Source organism: Gavia stellata, chromosome 3 (assembly GCF_030936135.1).
Source record: "Gavia stellata isolate bGavSte3 chromosome 3, bGavSte3.hap2, whole genome shotgun sequence".
Taxonomy (NCBI): Eukaryota; Metazoa; Chordata; class Aves; order Gaviiformes; family Gaviidae; genus Gavia; species Gavia stellata.
This window is the reverse complement of record NC_082596.1, coordinates 63,803,068-63,818,309: the sequence shown is the minus strand read 5'-3', so window position 1 is coordinate 63,818,309 and position 15,242 is coordinate 63,803,068. Positions and strand designations below refer to the sequence as shown.

The 15,242-nt window shown below is 38.5% G+C and overlaps 1 protein-coding gene across 1 annotated transcript in view; it reads left to right on the top strand.

The window, feature by feature from the left end:
- NETO1 (neuropilin and tolloid like 1) overlaps positions 1 to 15,242 on the top strand; it is a 62,606-nt gene that overhangs the window by 47,146 nt on the left and 218 nt on the right. Inside the window, exons 8-9 of the mRNA XM_059815491.1 lie at positions 11,266 to 11,379; positions 13,678 to 14,236. Coding sequence (XP_059671474.1) covers positions 11,266 to 11,379; positions 13,678 to 14,236 — 673 coding nt within the window. The remainder of the gene's footprint in view (positions 1 to 11,265; positions 11,380 to 13,677; positions 14,237 to 15,242) is intronic.

Below are 15,242 nucleotides of genomic sequence, written 5' to 3'. Positions count from 1 at the left end.
CATTCTTCATCTGTATTCTGTGTGTGCATACCCTGCAATGATGCAACGAGGCTGTTGAGAACAGCCTCTGTAATTCTTTAATTATGGCCCTGATTAAAAATTTCTGACAGTCTACATGCCTGAAACTGCATACGCCACTGTACTCTTACACTGCAGCCTTAGGGTGGATTATGTTTTTCTTGTCTGTAAATCAGGCCAGGGTCTAAAAGGTACTGAGAACCCTCAGTTGAGATGATACTGCCCTTTTCTTATTTCTGCAACTGGAGATGTCTTGAATATTCAAGATCTGATTCATTTTTTTCACAAGGCATCCTGATCTGTTACCTTAGAAACAACTGCATAGGCACTGGAGGTTCACAGCATATAAAGAACTGGAGAGTGATGCACTATGATGACTAACTTGAAATGAAGGTTTGAATAAGTGTGTGTTTGCAAGGCTTTCATGTTTTAAAGGACACTAAGGAAAAATGTGGTTTTTTCTCTTACGGTATTCCTAATATGTTTACCTGACATGTTATATCTTATGAGCTACTATGTTCTTGTAAACAGATGGTAGTTTATACTGCATGGTATTCTGGCTGGGAAGTTGGAAATATTAACATGATGTGTTTTCTGTATATTTATTCTGAACAGTCATTGCGTTCTAAAAGCTGAAAATTTATTAAGGACAAGATTGTACTTTGAGATATGTATACACAGCCTGCTCATAAATAGCAGAAGAAATTGCATCAGTGGTTTTAATGCTGGAAATTGACTTCAACGATTTAAAAGTGATGCAGATTGTACTTTCTGTGCCATGTCAGTTGTCCATAAATGCTGCCCTATGCCGCAGCCTGGTGCTGGCTGTCAGGAGTCAGCTAGAGCAGATGTCTGGTGTGTGCACTGCGAGACAGCTTATAGCATGTAAACTGCAACGTCTTTAAGCAGTGTGTGGGAATAATTATATCATCTGAATGGAAGAGAAGGAATGTCGGACCTCATTCAGGGAGATGTGCATCAGGGAACAGACACCTGTGTCTCTACTCGGGGACAAAGAAAGAGAAAAAAAAGTTATTTTGTTCACCTAGAGCTGAGAAAGAAACAAAATAGAAAATGACATTTATGTTGTGGTTATGTGCATGGGAAAGAGTGACAAAGTAAAATTCCTGTATTTACTGTTGCTGTGGGAATGACCAGGAGGTGTTGTGATCTGTAGCTCCCTAAGTTCCTCTCCTTAGTGTGGAGTTAAGTTGTCAAGACTGTGAGTCTTCCTTTACACAAGGCTCTGTGAACTGGAAGTAGTTTTTTGTGGAAACAGGCTACTTAGCCTGAGGAATGTTTTTTTTCTACGTAAGTCTGTTCAGTGTCAGTTCTTGTTATAGAGCCATTTCCTGGGGACTTGACATTTGTGTAGAACAGAGAAATCTTAAAAGAGATTTCTTATGTGATTATTTTCATATGGTTTGATCAGTGTGTTCCAATTACATTTGAAATACACATCTTTTTTGCTGGCATCTAAAAAGTGGTCTTACAAGTTTCCAAATCTCTAGCAGTGATGCTCTGCAGGCAGCAGAGCTATAAATATGTCTGAAGGAAAGGCATGCAATGCAAGAAATTGTTAAATTTCCTACTCCAGAAAATCAGTAATGATTCTCACATCATCAAAATAGTAGTAGAGCTCTAAGTAACACTTAATAACCAATTAATTCTTAATAGCTGATAATTTAGAATGATGATCTGATATTTCGTGATCAGCATTATTAGCTATTCCAACTATCATTATGGGTTTTGTCTGCTTATGTCCTTACCTTTTAAATCCTTAATATATCTTCTAAGCATACGTATCTAATCATGTTTTTGTGTATGGTAGCCACTGTCTACAATAGATTTCAAATATCCAATAAGTTAATTTAAGAATGAAAAAAAGGAAAACAAGTAAGCTGGTATCATCAAAAGGTGTCTGTTCATCTGGTAAGAAGACTTGAAAAATGCGTCTTTGTTTTTTCACCTGCTGACTAACTGTTCATTTCATTTTCCGTGACTGTGAGAGTGATCTCCAGCCTGATTAATGACAGACATGCTACACCTACAGCTTCTTCAAAGAGCTGTTCCTGAGCAGACACACCTATGCTTTAACCTAAAAGCACATTCGCAGAACCAGGGCATATGGGATAAGAGAAAATCCCTCTGCACGCATAGCAGGCAAGATGTTCGTTAGCACCTCTGGCTGGCTATTTGGTAGCACTGCTTCCTTCTCCGTCCATAACCCTGCATCACAAACCCCTGACCAGAAAAATATCATTCCTTCTTTTATTTTGTTGCCTCTTTGAGCTCTAAACCTGTTTTTAAAGCTCTGTCACATGTGGCTTTCCTAAAGGAGCACAAATCCTGTCATTCTCATTTTCTTTTTATTAACAAAACCCGTATTTGGATAGAAATCTAGGGCCATGTTTAGAGGAGTAGTGCACAGCTTTATCGATTAACAGCACTCAAGTCCTCGTTTACAGCCAGAATCCCTGATGATGATGACCCCAACATGGGCAATTCTCTAATGGGGAAAAGGCACTGCAGGTATGCAGTATTAATGGTTGTGTTTATTGTGGTAACACAAAGGAAACTATTGAGAAAGGGAACAACAAAGCGGTAAGTGCAACACATGTGAAGAGATGGTTTCCCTTTGCAAGGACTTAGGAGTGTAAATAGACTGCAGCTTTGCTGGTTTTGCTCCCTGCTTCCACACTAATATAAAAAAAGAAAACATAGGGATTGCCTCCTTATTGGTGAGCACTCATCTGTGATTTTCTTCCCCTCTGTGCTATTTGCAGTTATCTCCAGTGAAAAACCCTCACTGGCTAAGCATCCCAATGACTCTCTGACCCTGAACAAAATAACTGTTTGTGGTGCCTAGAGTGTATAAACTGAACACAGACTGCAGCTCTGAGCACATGCTCCTGAGCTGCCATTCTCTGGTGAGTTCGTATATCAACCCCATGAAACCACATATAAGTGTTTTTTAAAAACTAAATTATCAATGTGTAGCTGGTATTAACTATCTGTAAAAGTTACATTTATCTTGAACAGAGCTGTCTGAAGGTATTAAGCACATTTCATTTTCAAGTTTCTAATAGCTGTGTTTTAATAAGGTTTTTTTTCATTAGTGGCAAATGAAAAGATAAGTAATTTTACTTTAGGTAATATACTTGTAGTGTACAGTACTAAAACCATCTTAATAATTTTATAATTTTAATAAAGTGAAACAGTCTCTCAGCATGACTGATGAACTGTTCCTTCGATAGGCGGAGAGAAAATGTCTTCCTCTGTTTCAAAGATGATTCAAGGAACATCTGAAGAATTTCATTTTTCTTTCTCTTGTGAAGGAAAGAAAGCTCTCTTTTTCAGTAAGGAACAGTGGGGAAATCCAAGTGATCTATACTTAAAGAGTTCATGTGCAGAGCATGATGCAGTGAGCTATCTTGAGTACGTGAGGAGTAGGTGTGAAATGTCTAACGAGTTCTGTGTAAAATATTTCCTACATCTAACCATTGTTACAATTTCAGAATTTTCTCATTCACCCTCAGGAGAAAGCAAGACCTTTCAAAAACGTTATGACAAGAAGGGAAGGGGGAAAGAGAGAGAAGCCTAAAAATAGCAAGTAGTGTAAGGCATTCATCTAAGATTAGTGAGTCTTGGACTGAAATCCCTGTCTTGAAGAAAGGTCAAAGGGTAAATCCACACGGTTCAATGAAGTATGACTTAGATACCCAAGCTAGCTTGCTCAGAGATAGTTCACACCCTAGAAGCAAAGGAGTTTCACTAACTCTGCATGGTGCTGAGAAACAGTGTAAATACACCAGGGAAAGCACCTCACTGAAGTGAAACAGCCAGGCTTCATGCCAGGTCTGTAACAAGTCAGCTTTTGACTTCATCCTGTAAAAAAGTTTTGACCTGGCAGTGTTTGCATTTTATACCTAAAGTATCCTGTAATGCCCAATAAAATGATGCTCAACACAAACAGATAGTGTATTTTATTATTAATGTCATAACATCACAAGAGTATAATAATTATTAATAACACAGAATATTTAACTGCTATAGTGCTTTATAAATGTTGTTATTTTATAGTATAAATGTGCATGTATTACTTGTGATTATTTATCATTTATGATATTATGATCATTTATGATTATTTATGATTATTGTCTCAGTGAAAGCAGTATTTTTTAAAACGTAAAATATGACTGCTTTTACTGCATGTTACTTTGTAAACATGGCATATGGAAGAACTATTAGTGCTCTTTATGTTTCTCTGTCCTGGGGCTATTCAGTATTAAAAGAATTTATGATAATTTTGCATTAATAAATCAAAAAGTATAGATTATGGGCTCCATGTGCATTCCCAAAACCTTCCAATAGTAAGAAAATATAGATAACTCCATTGGCTCAATTTTTATAAATTTTGAAAGCAGTAACCTTCAAATACTAAACTCAGGCTTTTTTGAATACTGTGATGGTAACCTTCTGGAAACATGATCATTATAACAATATCCTAACTTCTACTAGAAACAAAATATATTTGCATGCCAAATAACAGAAATAGGATTATTATTATAGGATTTTTTAAAGTATAGGTTTCCTAAACCTGAAAAAGACTCTGGGTTATCATGTCTGTTCCTGTTAACTCACTTGCTTACATATCTTCTAGGATAAGTGCACCATCTTGTGTTCAGTATAAATTCTTGTTGCAAAGCAGAAGACATTACCTTATAACTAATTCAATAACTATAAAATCTGCTTGTATATTAAGATACAAGGTATCCTTACACATACCACACAAAATTTTAAATTGAAAATATTATCATTAAAAATAATGTAGAATGAAAGTTTCAAGTTTTTAATTTTGCATATATTATTTCATATAAACTATAAATTTACATAAAAATAATTATTGGTTCAAGTCCAAACTGGAAAAAGAACCTTCAAAAATATTTTTTTCTTTAATTAGTGATTTAATTTAAATTATAGTGATTTCATGCTGTAAAAATTGAACAATTTATCAAAGACTTAAAGTTATTAAAATACATCAGGTTGAATTATATGTATAGTTATAATTTGCTCACTTGTGTTATAATCATTATGAATTGTTCATTGTGCTGAATATGCTATCTCAGTTATTTCTAGGCCAGTACCTTGGCACAGCTTGACTCAAGGCAGCTTTGGGACACAGGAGAAATAACATAATTGTGTGTTTCCAGCTGTTACTTTTAATCTAATTATGAAGCCATCTTTTCAGAGAGTCACAGAATGGTTGAGGTTGAAGGGACTCCGGGATATGGTCTAGTCCAATCCTCCTTCTCAAGGCAGGGTCAGCTACAGCATGTTGCTCAGGGCTGTGTCCAGCTGCAGTTTGAATACCTTCAATGATGGAGACTCCACAACCTCTCTGGGAAACCAGCTCGTGCAGTGTTTGACCAGCCTCAAAGTAAAAGTTTGTTCTTGCATTTAAGGGGAATTTTCTGTATTTCATTTGGTGCTCATTGCTTCTTGTCATGTCACTGGGCACCGCTGAGAAAACCCTGGCTCTGTCTTCTTTGCTGCCTCCCATCGGGTAGTTGTACACATTGATAAGATCCCCCTGAGCCTTCTCTTCTCCAGGCTGAACAGTCCCAGCTCTCTCAGCCTCTCCTCATATATCAGATGATCCAAGATTTTACTGGTCTTTGTGGCCCTTTGCTGGACTCACTCCAGTACATCCATGTCTCTCTCTCTTGTGCTGAGGAGCGCAGAACTGGACACAGCACTGCAGATGTGGCCTCACCAGTGCTGAGCAGAGCGGAAGGATCATGTCTCTCAACCCATTGACAATGTTCTTTCTAATGCAGCCCAGGATACTGGTGGCCTTTTTTGCCTCAAGGGCACATTGCTGGCTCATGATCAGCTTATTACACACCAGCACCTTTTCTGCAAACTTGCTCTCCAGACAGTCAGTCCCCAGCATGTACTGGTGCATGAAGTTATTCCTCCCCAGGCACAGGACTTTGCATTTCCTTTTGTTGATCTGCTTGAAGTTCCTGTTTCTCCAGCCTATTAAGGCTCATCTGTACAGCCACCCAACCACTTGGTCTATCAAACAGTCCTCCCAGTTTTGCACTGCCTGTGAGCTTGCTGAGGATACACTCTGTCTCATCATCCAGGATATTAATTAAATAATATTGGCCTCAGCACTGACCCCTAGGGTATATCACTAGTGACTGGCCTCCAGCTGGACTTCATGCTACTGATCACAACTTTTTAGCTTGGCAGTTCAGCCAGTTTCAGTCCAGCTCACTCTCTATTTATCTAGCCCATATTCATCAGTTTGTCTATGAGGATGTTATGGGAAACAGGTTTAAAAGCTTTTCTTAGGTAGAGAAACACAACATCCACTGCTTTCCCCTCACTCACTAAGCCAGTCATACAATCGCAGAAGTCTGTCATGTTGATCAAGCATGATTTCCCTTTCATAAGTCCATGCAGACAACACTCTTCTTGTCCTTCAAGTGTTTGGAAATGGTTTTCAGGATTATTTGCTCTGTCATCTTCCCAGGGATCAAGATGAGGCTGGCTGATCTATAGCTCTCAGGATTCTCCTTCTTGCCTTTCTCAAAGATGGAGGGACATTTGCTTTCTTGCAGTCCTTGGAAACATCCCCTGATCACAATGACCTTTCAGAGATAATCAGGAGTGGCCTCGCAATGACATTAGCCAAATACTGGGGGCATTGCATCAGGGCCCATGGGCTTGTGTCTGTCCAGTTTGTTTAAATATTCCCTAACCTGGTCTTCTTCCACTGAGGGTAAGTCTTCCTTGCTCCAGGCTTTCTCCCTCATCTCAAATGCTTGGAACTCCAAAAGGCAAATCCCACCAAAAAAAGATGGAGGAGAAGGTGGTATTCAGTACCTCCACCTCTTCCATATCCTTTGTCACCAAGTCCCCTGCCCCATTCTGCATCACACTCACATTTTCCCCCATCTTACTTTGGCAGCTGACATACCTGTAGAAGTCCTTTTTGTTGCCCTTTACAGCCCTCACCAGCTTCAACTCGAGGTGGGCTTCAGCTTTCCTAACTGTATTATTGCATCTTTGGTCAGTGCCTCTGTATTTCTGCTGGGGTCATCTGACCCTGTTGCCACCTCTTGTATTTGCTTGAGTTTAGTCAGGAGCTCATTGTTCATCTGTGCAGGCTACCTGCAACCTTCACTTGATTTTCTGCTTGTCCAGATAGACAACTATTGAGCTTGGAGGAGGTGGTCTTACAGAATCAACCAACTCGCCTGGAACCGTTATCTTTCCAGCACCACCTCCCATGGCATTCTTCCAAGCAGACCCCTCAACAGTGAAATTTTGCTCTCCTGAGGCCCAGAGTTCTGATTTTGCTTTTTTGCGTTATTCCCTCTTTGCAGCATCCTGAACTCCACCATCTCATGATCACTGCAGCCAGGGCTGTACCTGACATTCACATCCCTGAGCAGTTCTTCCTTGTTTATAAAAGTTTGAGGCCCAGCAGAGCTCCCCTCATCAGCTCCTTGATTACCTGTATCAGGAAGTTATCATCAATGCACTCTGGAAACCTCCTGGATTGCTTGTGCCTTGCTGTGTTGCCCTCCACAGATATCAGGTAGTTAAAATCCCCCATAAGGACCAGGGCCTGCGAATGTGAGGCTTCTTCCAGCTGTCTGAAGAAGTTTCATCTACTTCTTGTCCCTGATCAGGTAGTTTGTAGCAGACAGACACCAACTACAATATTGGTAGCTGTGGGCCAACACTGGGCTGCCCACTAATCCTGACCCAAAAACTCTCACTTGGCCTCTCGCCCAACCCAAGGCAGAGCTCTGTGCATTCCCACTGCTGTCTCATAAAGGGCATTTATATAGTCATGGGGAAGACCGTAAACTGATAGAGCAAGGCTTCTGCTGGGTGGAGAGGTTTGTGCTCCTTTATCTAATTGAAGCTAATCATAGCAGTAGCTTCCTTTTGTGAAAACATCCACAACCTTTCCTCAGGTTTAAACATTTACATATTGAGGCATTGCCATAGATGATGTTCAAGACTTAGGTTAAGCTATCAAATGTTGCTGCCACATACCTTGTCTGCTTGATTCCACTCCCATCCTGGGTTCTGTAACAGCTTCAGGAAAGTATCAGGACCAGATCCATCTTGCCGTAAAATAATCCTGTTTACTACCAGTTCATTTATCTTTTTGCTATTACTAGAATGTCCTTGATGCAGCATCCCAAGACCCCTTTGTTGTGTCTCTTCAAGGGCAAAAACCCTAATTCCTCCAATGTACAATGGGACTGACAAGTTTTCAGTTTCCCTTGATGCATTCATTCATTCAAAAAAAAAAAAGTCTTCACTAGAGTGGGGAAAATATATTGATTTCTTTTCCAGCTTAATCACTCCAGGTTCAAGGGACCACAAAGAGGACTTGACTATACTAATTTTATAAACACGAACAAGAGGGGGCTGTTTGTCATTAGGTTTAGGTATCTTACATTTGGGTTTCTCTCATGCTACGTTTGCTGTACTTACTCTGAAATTGCTCTGTCTCACTATTCTCCTAGTTTTGAGATTTATTCACATACGATCTCTTTCCTCCATAGTTCAACAGCACAATTTAAAGAAACTGAAATTTTCTTTCTTTTTTCTTCCTTTCTCTTGCCTTTCATTTCCAGATCTCCCTGCCATCACTCTGCATAATTATCCTTTCCTCTTAAATCTGCAAAAAATGTCTTTTGCACTGATGTTATGTTTTCTCTCTTGTTTCTGAAACATTTCCTAATATTTTTCAATTGATATAAAAACTCTTGTCATTCCTTTCAGTGTAGAATGCCTTACGTGGCACCTATTTCTGCTGTGCAGTTCTCTCTTTCTTCCTCTTCCTTTCACTTCCTTTCCTACCTTCCTCTAGTTCTCCTTTTCTACTTACCACCACCATACTTCTAAATTCCTTTATTTCTGCCTCACATAGTTGTCCTTTTTTCCCTTAAATTGTTCCCTATTCTTTTGGGGGTTGTTTGTATGATAGTAATCCTTTCTTTGCTGTTGCATTCAGGATTAAATCACACTGATTTTAAAGTAGCAAGAGAAAGTCATAGACATCTAGGAGTTTCTGCCTGCTCAGACACAGCACTCTGTTCTCACCATTTCACTTCTAAAGCCTTTCATGCCACTCTGCATTTTTTTTTGGTGGTTTGGTGGGTTTTTTTTCTTCTTTCTGGCTTTATTAACATAAACTTTCCTAATCCTGCACTTCTTTTTTTTTTCTTGTTCCCCTGTCTCTCCTTGTGCTTTCTCTATTTGTCATTTGGGTCATCTTTTCTTGTGCACTTCCTACTTATTACCGTGTATTTTGAATGGGTGGCTACTTAGGCCTTCTTCGGTTTCCCTTTCATAAATTCTCTCCCTCTCTGTTTCACTTTTTTGCTTAGAGCAGGCAGTGAGACTCTTTCTGTGTGTTGGAAAGAACCAGTCCCAAAAGGTCCTCACCTAGCCCAGAAACAGGGATTGCAGCTAGAGTGTAAAGGATGATAGTGCCTCTTGTGGGTTCCCTATATGATGTGTCACATCACGATGTGATGCAGTATCCTCCAGGCTCAGCCCTCACTGTCCCCAAATGACAGCAACAGATAGATAAGGACTGTCCCTTTCTAATATGCACGTGTGCTCTTCTGCTCTTTCTGTCCAGTTTAAAGTAAAATCCTTCCAGTAACAAACTTAACACCTGACCAAGGTCACTGCAGCTTAGGAGATGGTATACCAGATTTTTCCAAAAATTGAACAGTGGGCAGAACCAGTCTGGCTGATCAGTCTTCTGCATTGGCTAAGAGATACAGTATACGTATAGTGTTATATCTGAGTGGATGGTTGTGTATTTGTGGTGTGTACAAGTTTGATGGCATTTACTATTTGTTTGACAGACCATAACTGCTCTGAGGAAGCCATTATAGTCAGTTATGGATATCTGAACTTCAGCACTTATTGAAAAGTGGATTTCTTGACATGGTATATGGAGTCATTAAGTTCTACAATATAAATCCTTTGTACTGTCCTTAGTTGGCAAACAGCTGAAGCAGTCATCTGCTCTGAGACAGTCTCTGTGCTATGCATATATGTTGTCATAAGAACCGCTTTTAAAGTTGCAGAGGAGAAAAATTGCCATGAAGCATCAAATTCTAAGTATCAATAATATGAGCATCATAACTCCTTTCTGATTAGTTAAGGGTATTAGGTTATTTTTTAACTTTCCCTTAAAAATAATTAGAATAATGCTTTTGGGTTGTTTGAGCTAAAAAATACATAAACAGTTCATATTTACTGATTTAACACTGATAAAATTTGTAGCTTTGGTTTGGTTTTAATAAAAGAAAAATGAGGAGTAATTTATCTTTACCATGTTACATAATTTTGGAATAGCATCTTTAGAACCCCAGCATGTAAGCATCTTTAGAACCCCATCTCCCAACACTTGAGTAGGTAGCACAGTTTAGCAGCGTGTGCAATTCCTTCTGATGGTTTCCAAGCTGCTTCTTCACAGTAATAGTACATGGCCTTCAGTAAAGCCTTCATCCTGCAGCTTTAATTTGCATGATTCTCCTAGACTATGGGCTTCAGGGACACTGAAGACTGTTGCTTTTTTTAATCTTCACACTTGTGATCAAAGGGGTATTTTTTTACTGTAGCCTTTCTTATGACCAAAAGGTTTCTAAAATAATTTTCTTCTCTGTTTTTTAAAATAATTTTATTTTCTGTGTATAAACTTTCAGGCATGTTGATATGGGCACTAAAGTACATATCTTTTTTGAGTCACACAAGTTGTCTTATAAAACTGGAGTTTCAGCAACAAACTTTAAAACAAGTTATTTCCCCCACACCGGATCTGGCTGGGATACAGTTAACTTTTTTCATAGCAGTCCATAGGGTGCTGTGTTTTGAAACTGTGGCTAAAACTGTTTATAACACATCAATGACCCCCCAACAATGTATGGGAGGCCAACCCACTACAGCCATGACAGTCACACTATGGGAAAGTCCATCCATCTTAGAACTGAAAATCTCTTGCCACAAAATAATAAACAGTGTGTGACTTGAGTGTTCTCAATGCTGCATGTTGAATATTAAATATGCTCAAGGAACCTGTGTTGTATAGCTCTTTCCTGTTACAGACTACATGATCACTCCTAGATGTGTTTGTTGCGGAGAGATGAATGTTTTACTACTTAATATCAGCTTTTTCTCTCTTGTTTTTAGCCCCTTGTGAAGCCAACACATTCTTTTGCCACAGTAATATGTGTATTAATAATACATTGGTCTGCAATGGACTCCAGAATTGTGTATATCCTTGGGATGAAAACCACTGCAAAGGTAATGTGTAGAATTGGAAATGTCAAGTCATTTAGACTGCGTGGGATACAGCGTATTATGCTTAGATACTTGTTAAGCATGTGCCAGATGGGTCAAAGCTCAGGAAGAGTAGTTCAGGGAGGGCATACATCAAGCAATAGAGAAAATGAAGAGAGGTAAAAATACCAATAGATTTTACTTTCAGTGCTTGCATTTGTTTTGCTTGGTGTTGATTTGTGTTGGTTATGTCCTTCTGGCTGGTTATGTCCTTCTGGCAGGCTTTCTGATCACTTGGTCTCTGATTCCTGTACAATCTAAAATGTAATTGAAAGTCATATTTTGTTTCCTTTGTCATAGTTACCTTTGTAGTGGAGTAACATATGGGTAGCAGGTGTCTTTTAGCTGCATGCTATGCCCATAATAACCCACGTGGGCTAAAAAGCCAAAGTGAAGTGGAATTAACACTGTAAGAAAGCAACCAAATCTACCTATAGTCAAGTGAAATTGAAGAGCAAGGAACAAGCACAGGAAATCAGGCATAATGTCTGTTTCATAGGCTGGTGTTCTTAACCAGGTGCTGACAATCGTTTCTAAATATTGCTCTGTGTTTCTGGGAAAAAAATCAGCATCTGTGTTTTCTTTAGGGAAAAGATCTTAACTAACGTACTTTGCAGGCTAGGGAGAGAGTTAGCTTCCCTCCCCATCCCCAGCTGCAGCAGATTTGTTCCTGGAAATATGGGATATGCCAAATTTAGGAACCAATCAAGAAAAAACTCAGAATAAGGTGGATTAGCAGTCAGCCCATAAATCTGCTGAAGCCTATAAAATCCTGACAAGCAGTGCAATAGGGTAAAACACAAATGAAAACATACTTCAAAAGAACACAGCAAAACTGTGGCATGGCATAATATTCTTCAAAGAAACTAAACATACAATTGGGAAATAATTATCTGTTCTCTACTTCTTCAGCACAGAGGAAAACAGAAAATCTTCCCCACTCTCATTTCCAGAATGATTTTCATCTTTCATTTGCCAAGTATCTGTTTATTGGGTCTTGTGTGTTTAGTCTGTCTTGGTTTTCTGACTAGAAAAAGGAGGTTTGCTGACTCCAGCAAAAAGGTTGTTTGCTGCTGTGTTGCTTTTTCTAACTCTGCTACTTCCCCAGAGTCTGTGTCAGTCAGTTAGAGAAACCCCAGTTGAATCTACAAGAGTAGGCAACAGGGAGTATGGAAAAGTTCTTTTTTGGTATGTAGGAGATTATGAAGAGATGGATGTTATTGTTTTGGTGCCAATAACTTTAATTTCAAAGGCTTTTTATTAAGTCCTTTGATATGTTTTAGGTTGCCAGGAGAAATTACACTAAACTGGGTGCTGAAACTTAATCAGCTGTTGAGTCTTGCTATGCCTGTGAGAGACTGATGCGAATGATTTCAGCTTGGATTTCTACAAGGCTCAGTCACCATCTCATGTGTCTGCAGCCATTTGAAAGCAAATCACAGAGAAATATACACAACAGTAGGGTGAAACTGGTTTTCTTTTTATTATTTTACTGCATATTTTCTGTTTTTCTTCATTCACAATGCTGAATTTGCTGGCTAACTTCCTAGAGGCCGCTGAGGAAAGGATAGTAGGTAGGATCAGCTTTTGGATTTTTATGGGTGTTTAGAAAAGTTGTGGTAATTAATAGGTCAGGAACAAAAGAAATAACTTGCACACATTTTTTTTTTTCCTTTCCAAAACCTCAATTTGAATAACTTTTCTATTTTCTCCTGATTAGGCTTTTTCATTGAATACTGTCAACAGTCCCAGTCAGCTCATAAATATTAGGACTCCAGTGAAGTTCCCAATCCAAAGAAGAATTTCTTTTTAAATCCCGTAAAGTCTTGCTCTTTCAGTGGTCCTAATGTCCTAGTTGCATATATTTACCAGAAGAGACAGAAAATAATGAAGAGAACATCTGTAACAGTCTTGGGGGCTTTAGCAGGCAAACGGAGTTCAGAGGTGACACTAAAGCCATCTGCTTGTTGTGGTGGTTGCTTTTTATAAAAAATTTAACTAATTCATTCACCTAATTAAGCTTGTAATATACCCTGAATAAATCACGTTCCAAGTGAATAGGCACACAGAGGACCTGTGTGTTGTTTATTTGGTTTTCACGAATACCTGATTTCTTCCTTTTTTCTTTTTGTCAGTGAAATCGATTAAGTGAACTCAGACATAGACTAGGCTCGGCTTTGCAGTAATCTGTGAACACATCATGGCTCTTTTTATTCTTGAACTGCAATTAATGCTGTGCTTTTTTTTTCTCCTGTCACACAGAAAAAAGAAAAGCTAACCTATTGGACCAACTTACCAATACCAGTGGGACTATAATTGGGGTGACTTCTTGCATTGTGATCATCCTCATTGTTATCTCTGTTATAGTACAGATCAAGCAGCCTCGTAAAAAATTTGTCCAAAGGAAAACAGACTTTGATCAAACAGTGTTCCAGGAGGTGTTTGAGCCTCCTCATTATGAGTTATGCACCCTCAGAGGGACAGGGACTACAGCTGACCTTGCTGATGTTGCAGATGACTTCGAAAATTATCATAAACTCCGGAGATCATCTTCAAAATGCATTCATGACCATCACTGTGGATCACAAGTGTCTAGCATTAAAGGCAGCCGTAGTAACCTCAGCACAAGAGATGCTTCTGTCTTGACAGAAATACAACCCCAGCCTGTAAAAGCACTCATTCAGCCCATGAACAGGAGAAATATCCTTGTCATGAAGCATAGCTACTCACAAGATGCTGCAGATGCGTGTGAGATAGATGAAATTGAAGAGGTACCAACCACAAGTCACAGGCTGTCCAGACATGATAAAGCTGTTCAGCGGTCAGTATCAATAGATTTTTGATGAAGACTATTGTGTAAGGACTTGATTGCCCAAACATATTCACTCTTCATTCAGTAAAGACATATTTTCTTTCTTCTTTATTTGTTGTTTAAATTTCTGTTTCCTGATAGCACATACCATTATATTCTCTCTCTCTTCCTATCTCTCTTTCTCTCATCTCTGCTCCTGTTTCCTGAAGAATCCTGTATCTCAGTTTTATCTTTCTGATTTATATCTTTCTTTTTCTTTTACTATTTTAAACATACCCACATGCATACACACACAGGTCAACAGACAACAGGTGCAATTTTTAAAAACCAAAGAAGATTTTGTCTGAATCTAGTTTTTGAAAGATCCACATACATAAGGTTTCCTTGTAATTGAGGTGGCCTAAAGTATCATCGACTGTTGGTCTAACATCTCTAAATCAACACATCAGTAAATAAAAAATACATGTATCCATTTTGATGCATGGCACAATAATGAGAAACACAATCCTGGGGTAAAGAAACCCCTTTTCTAATGAAACATTATCTTTTATACAATGAATGACAATATTTGCAAAACTTTACTATATCTGTTCCATTATTAATCAGAGTATGTTGGTTTGTCATTTAAACATATATATATAACTTGATTAGAACTTAGGACAGCATAGTGAATAGAGAATACTCATATATTTACATATAAGAATGTAGTTAAAAGGAGTCTTTCTAATCAATAAAAAAGTAGTCAAGCATGATAGTTTTAATAAAATAGTTATTTCTACTGTATATTGCACTTTGAATGACTGTAAATATAAATAATTAAAAGTTTACAAGTAAAAGAAAAAGAAAAGCAGAAACATTTATGAACCATTTATCTGAAAAAGAACACAGAACCTTTTTATATATATTTGTGTTTTCTCTTGCATGCATTATTTATGCACTTCTTGTGACTGTTTACATGCCCTCCATATTTTCTTTGCGCACTAAGGCATTTCCGTCTCTTAAAAAATATAAGTTA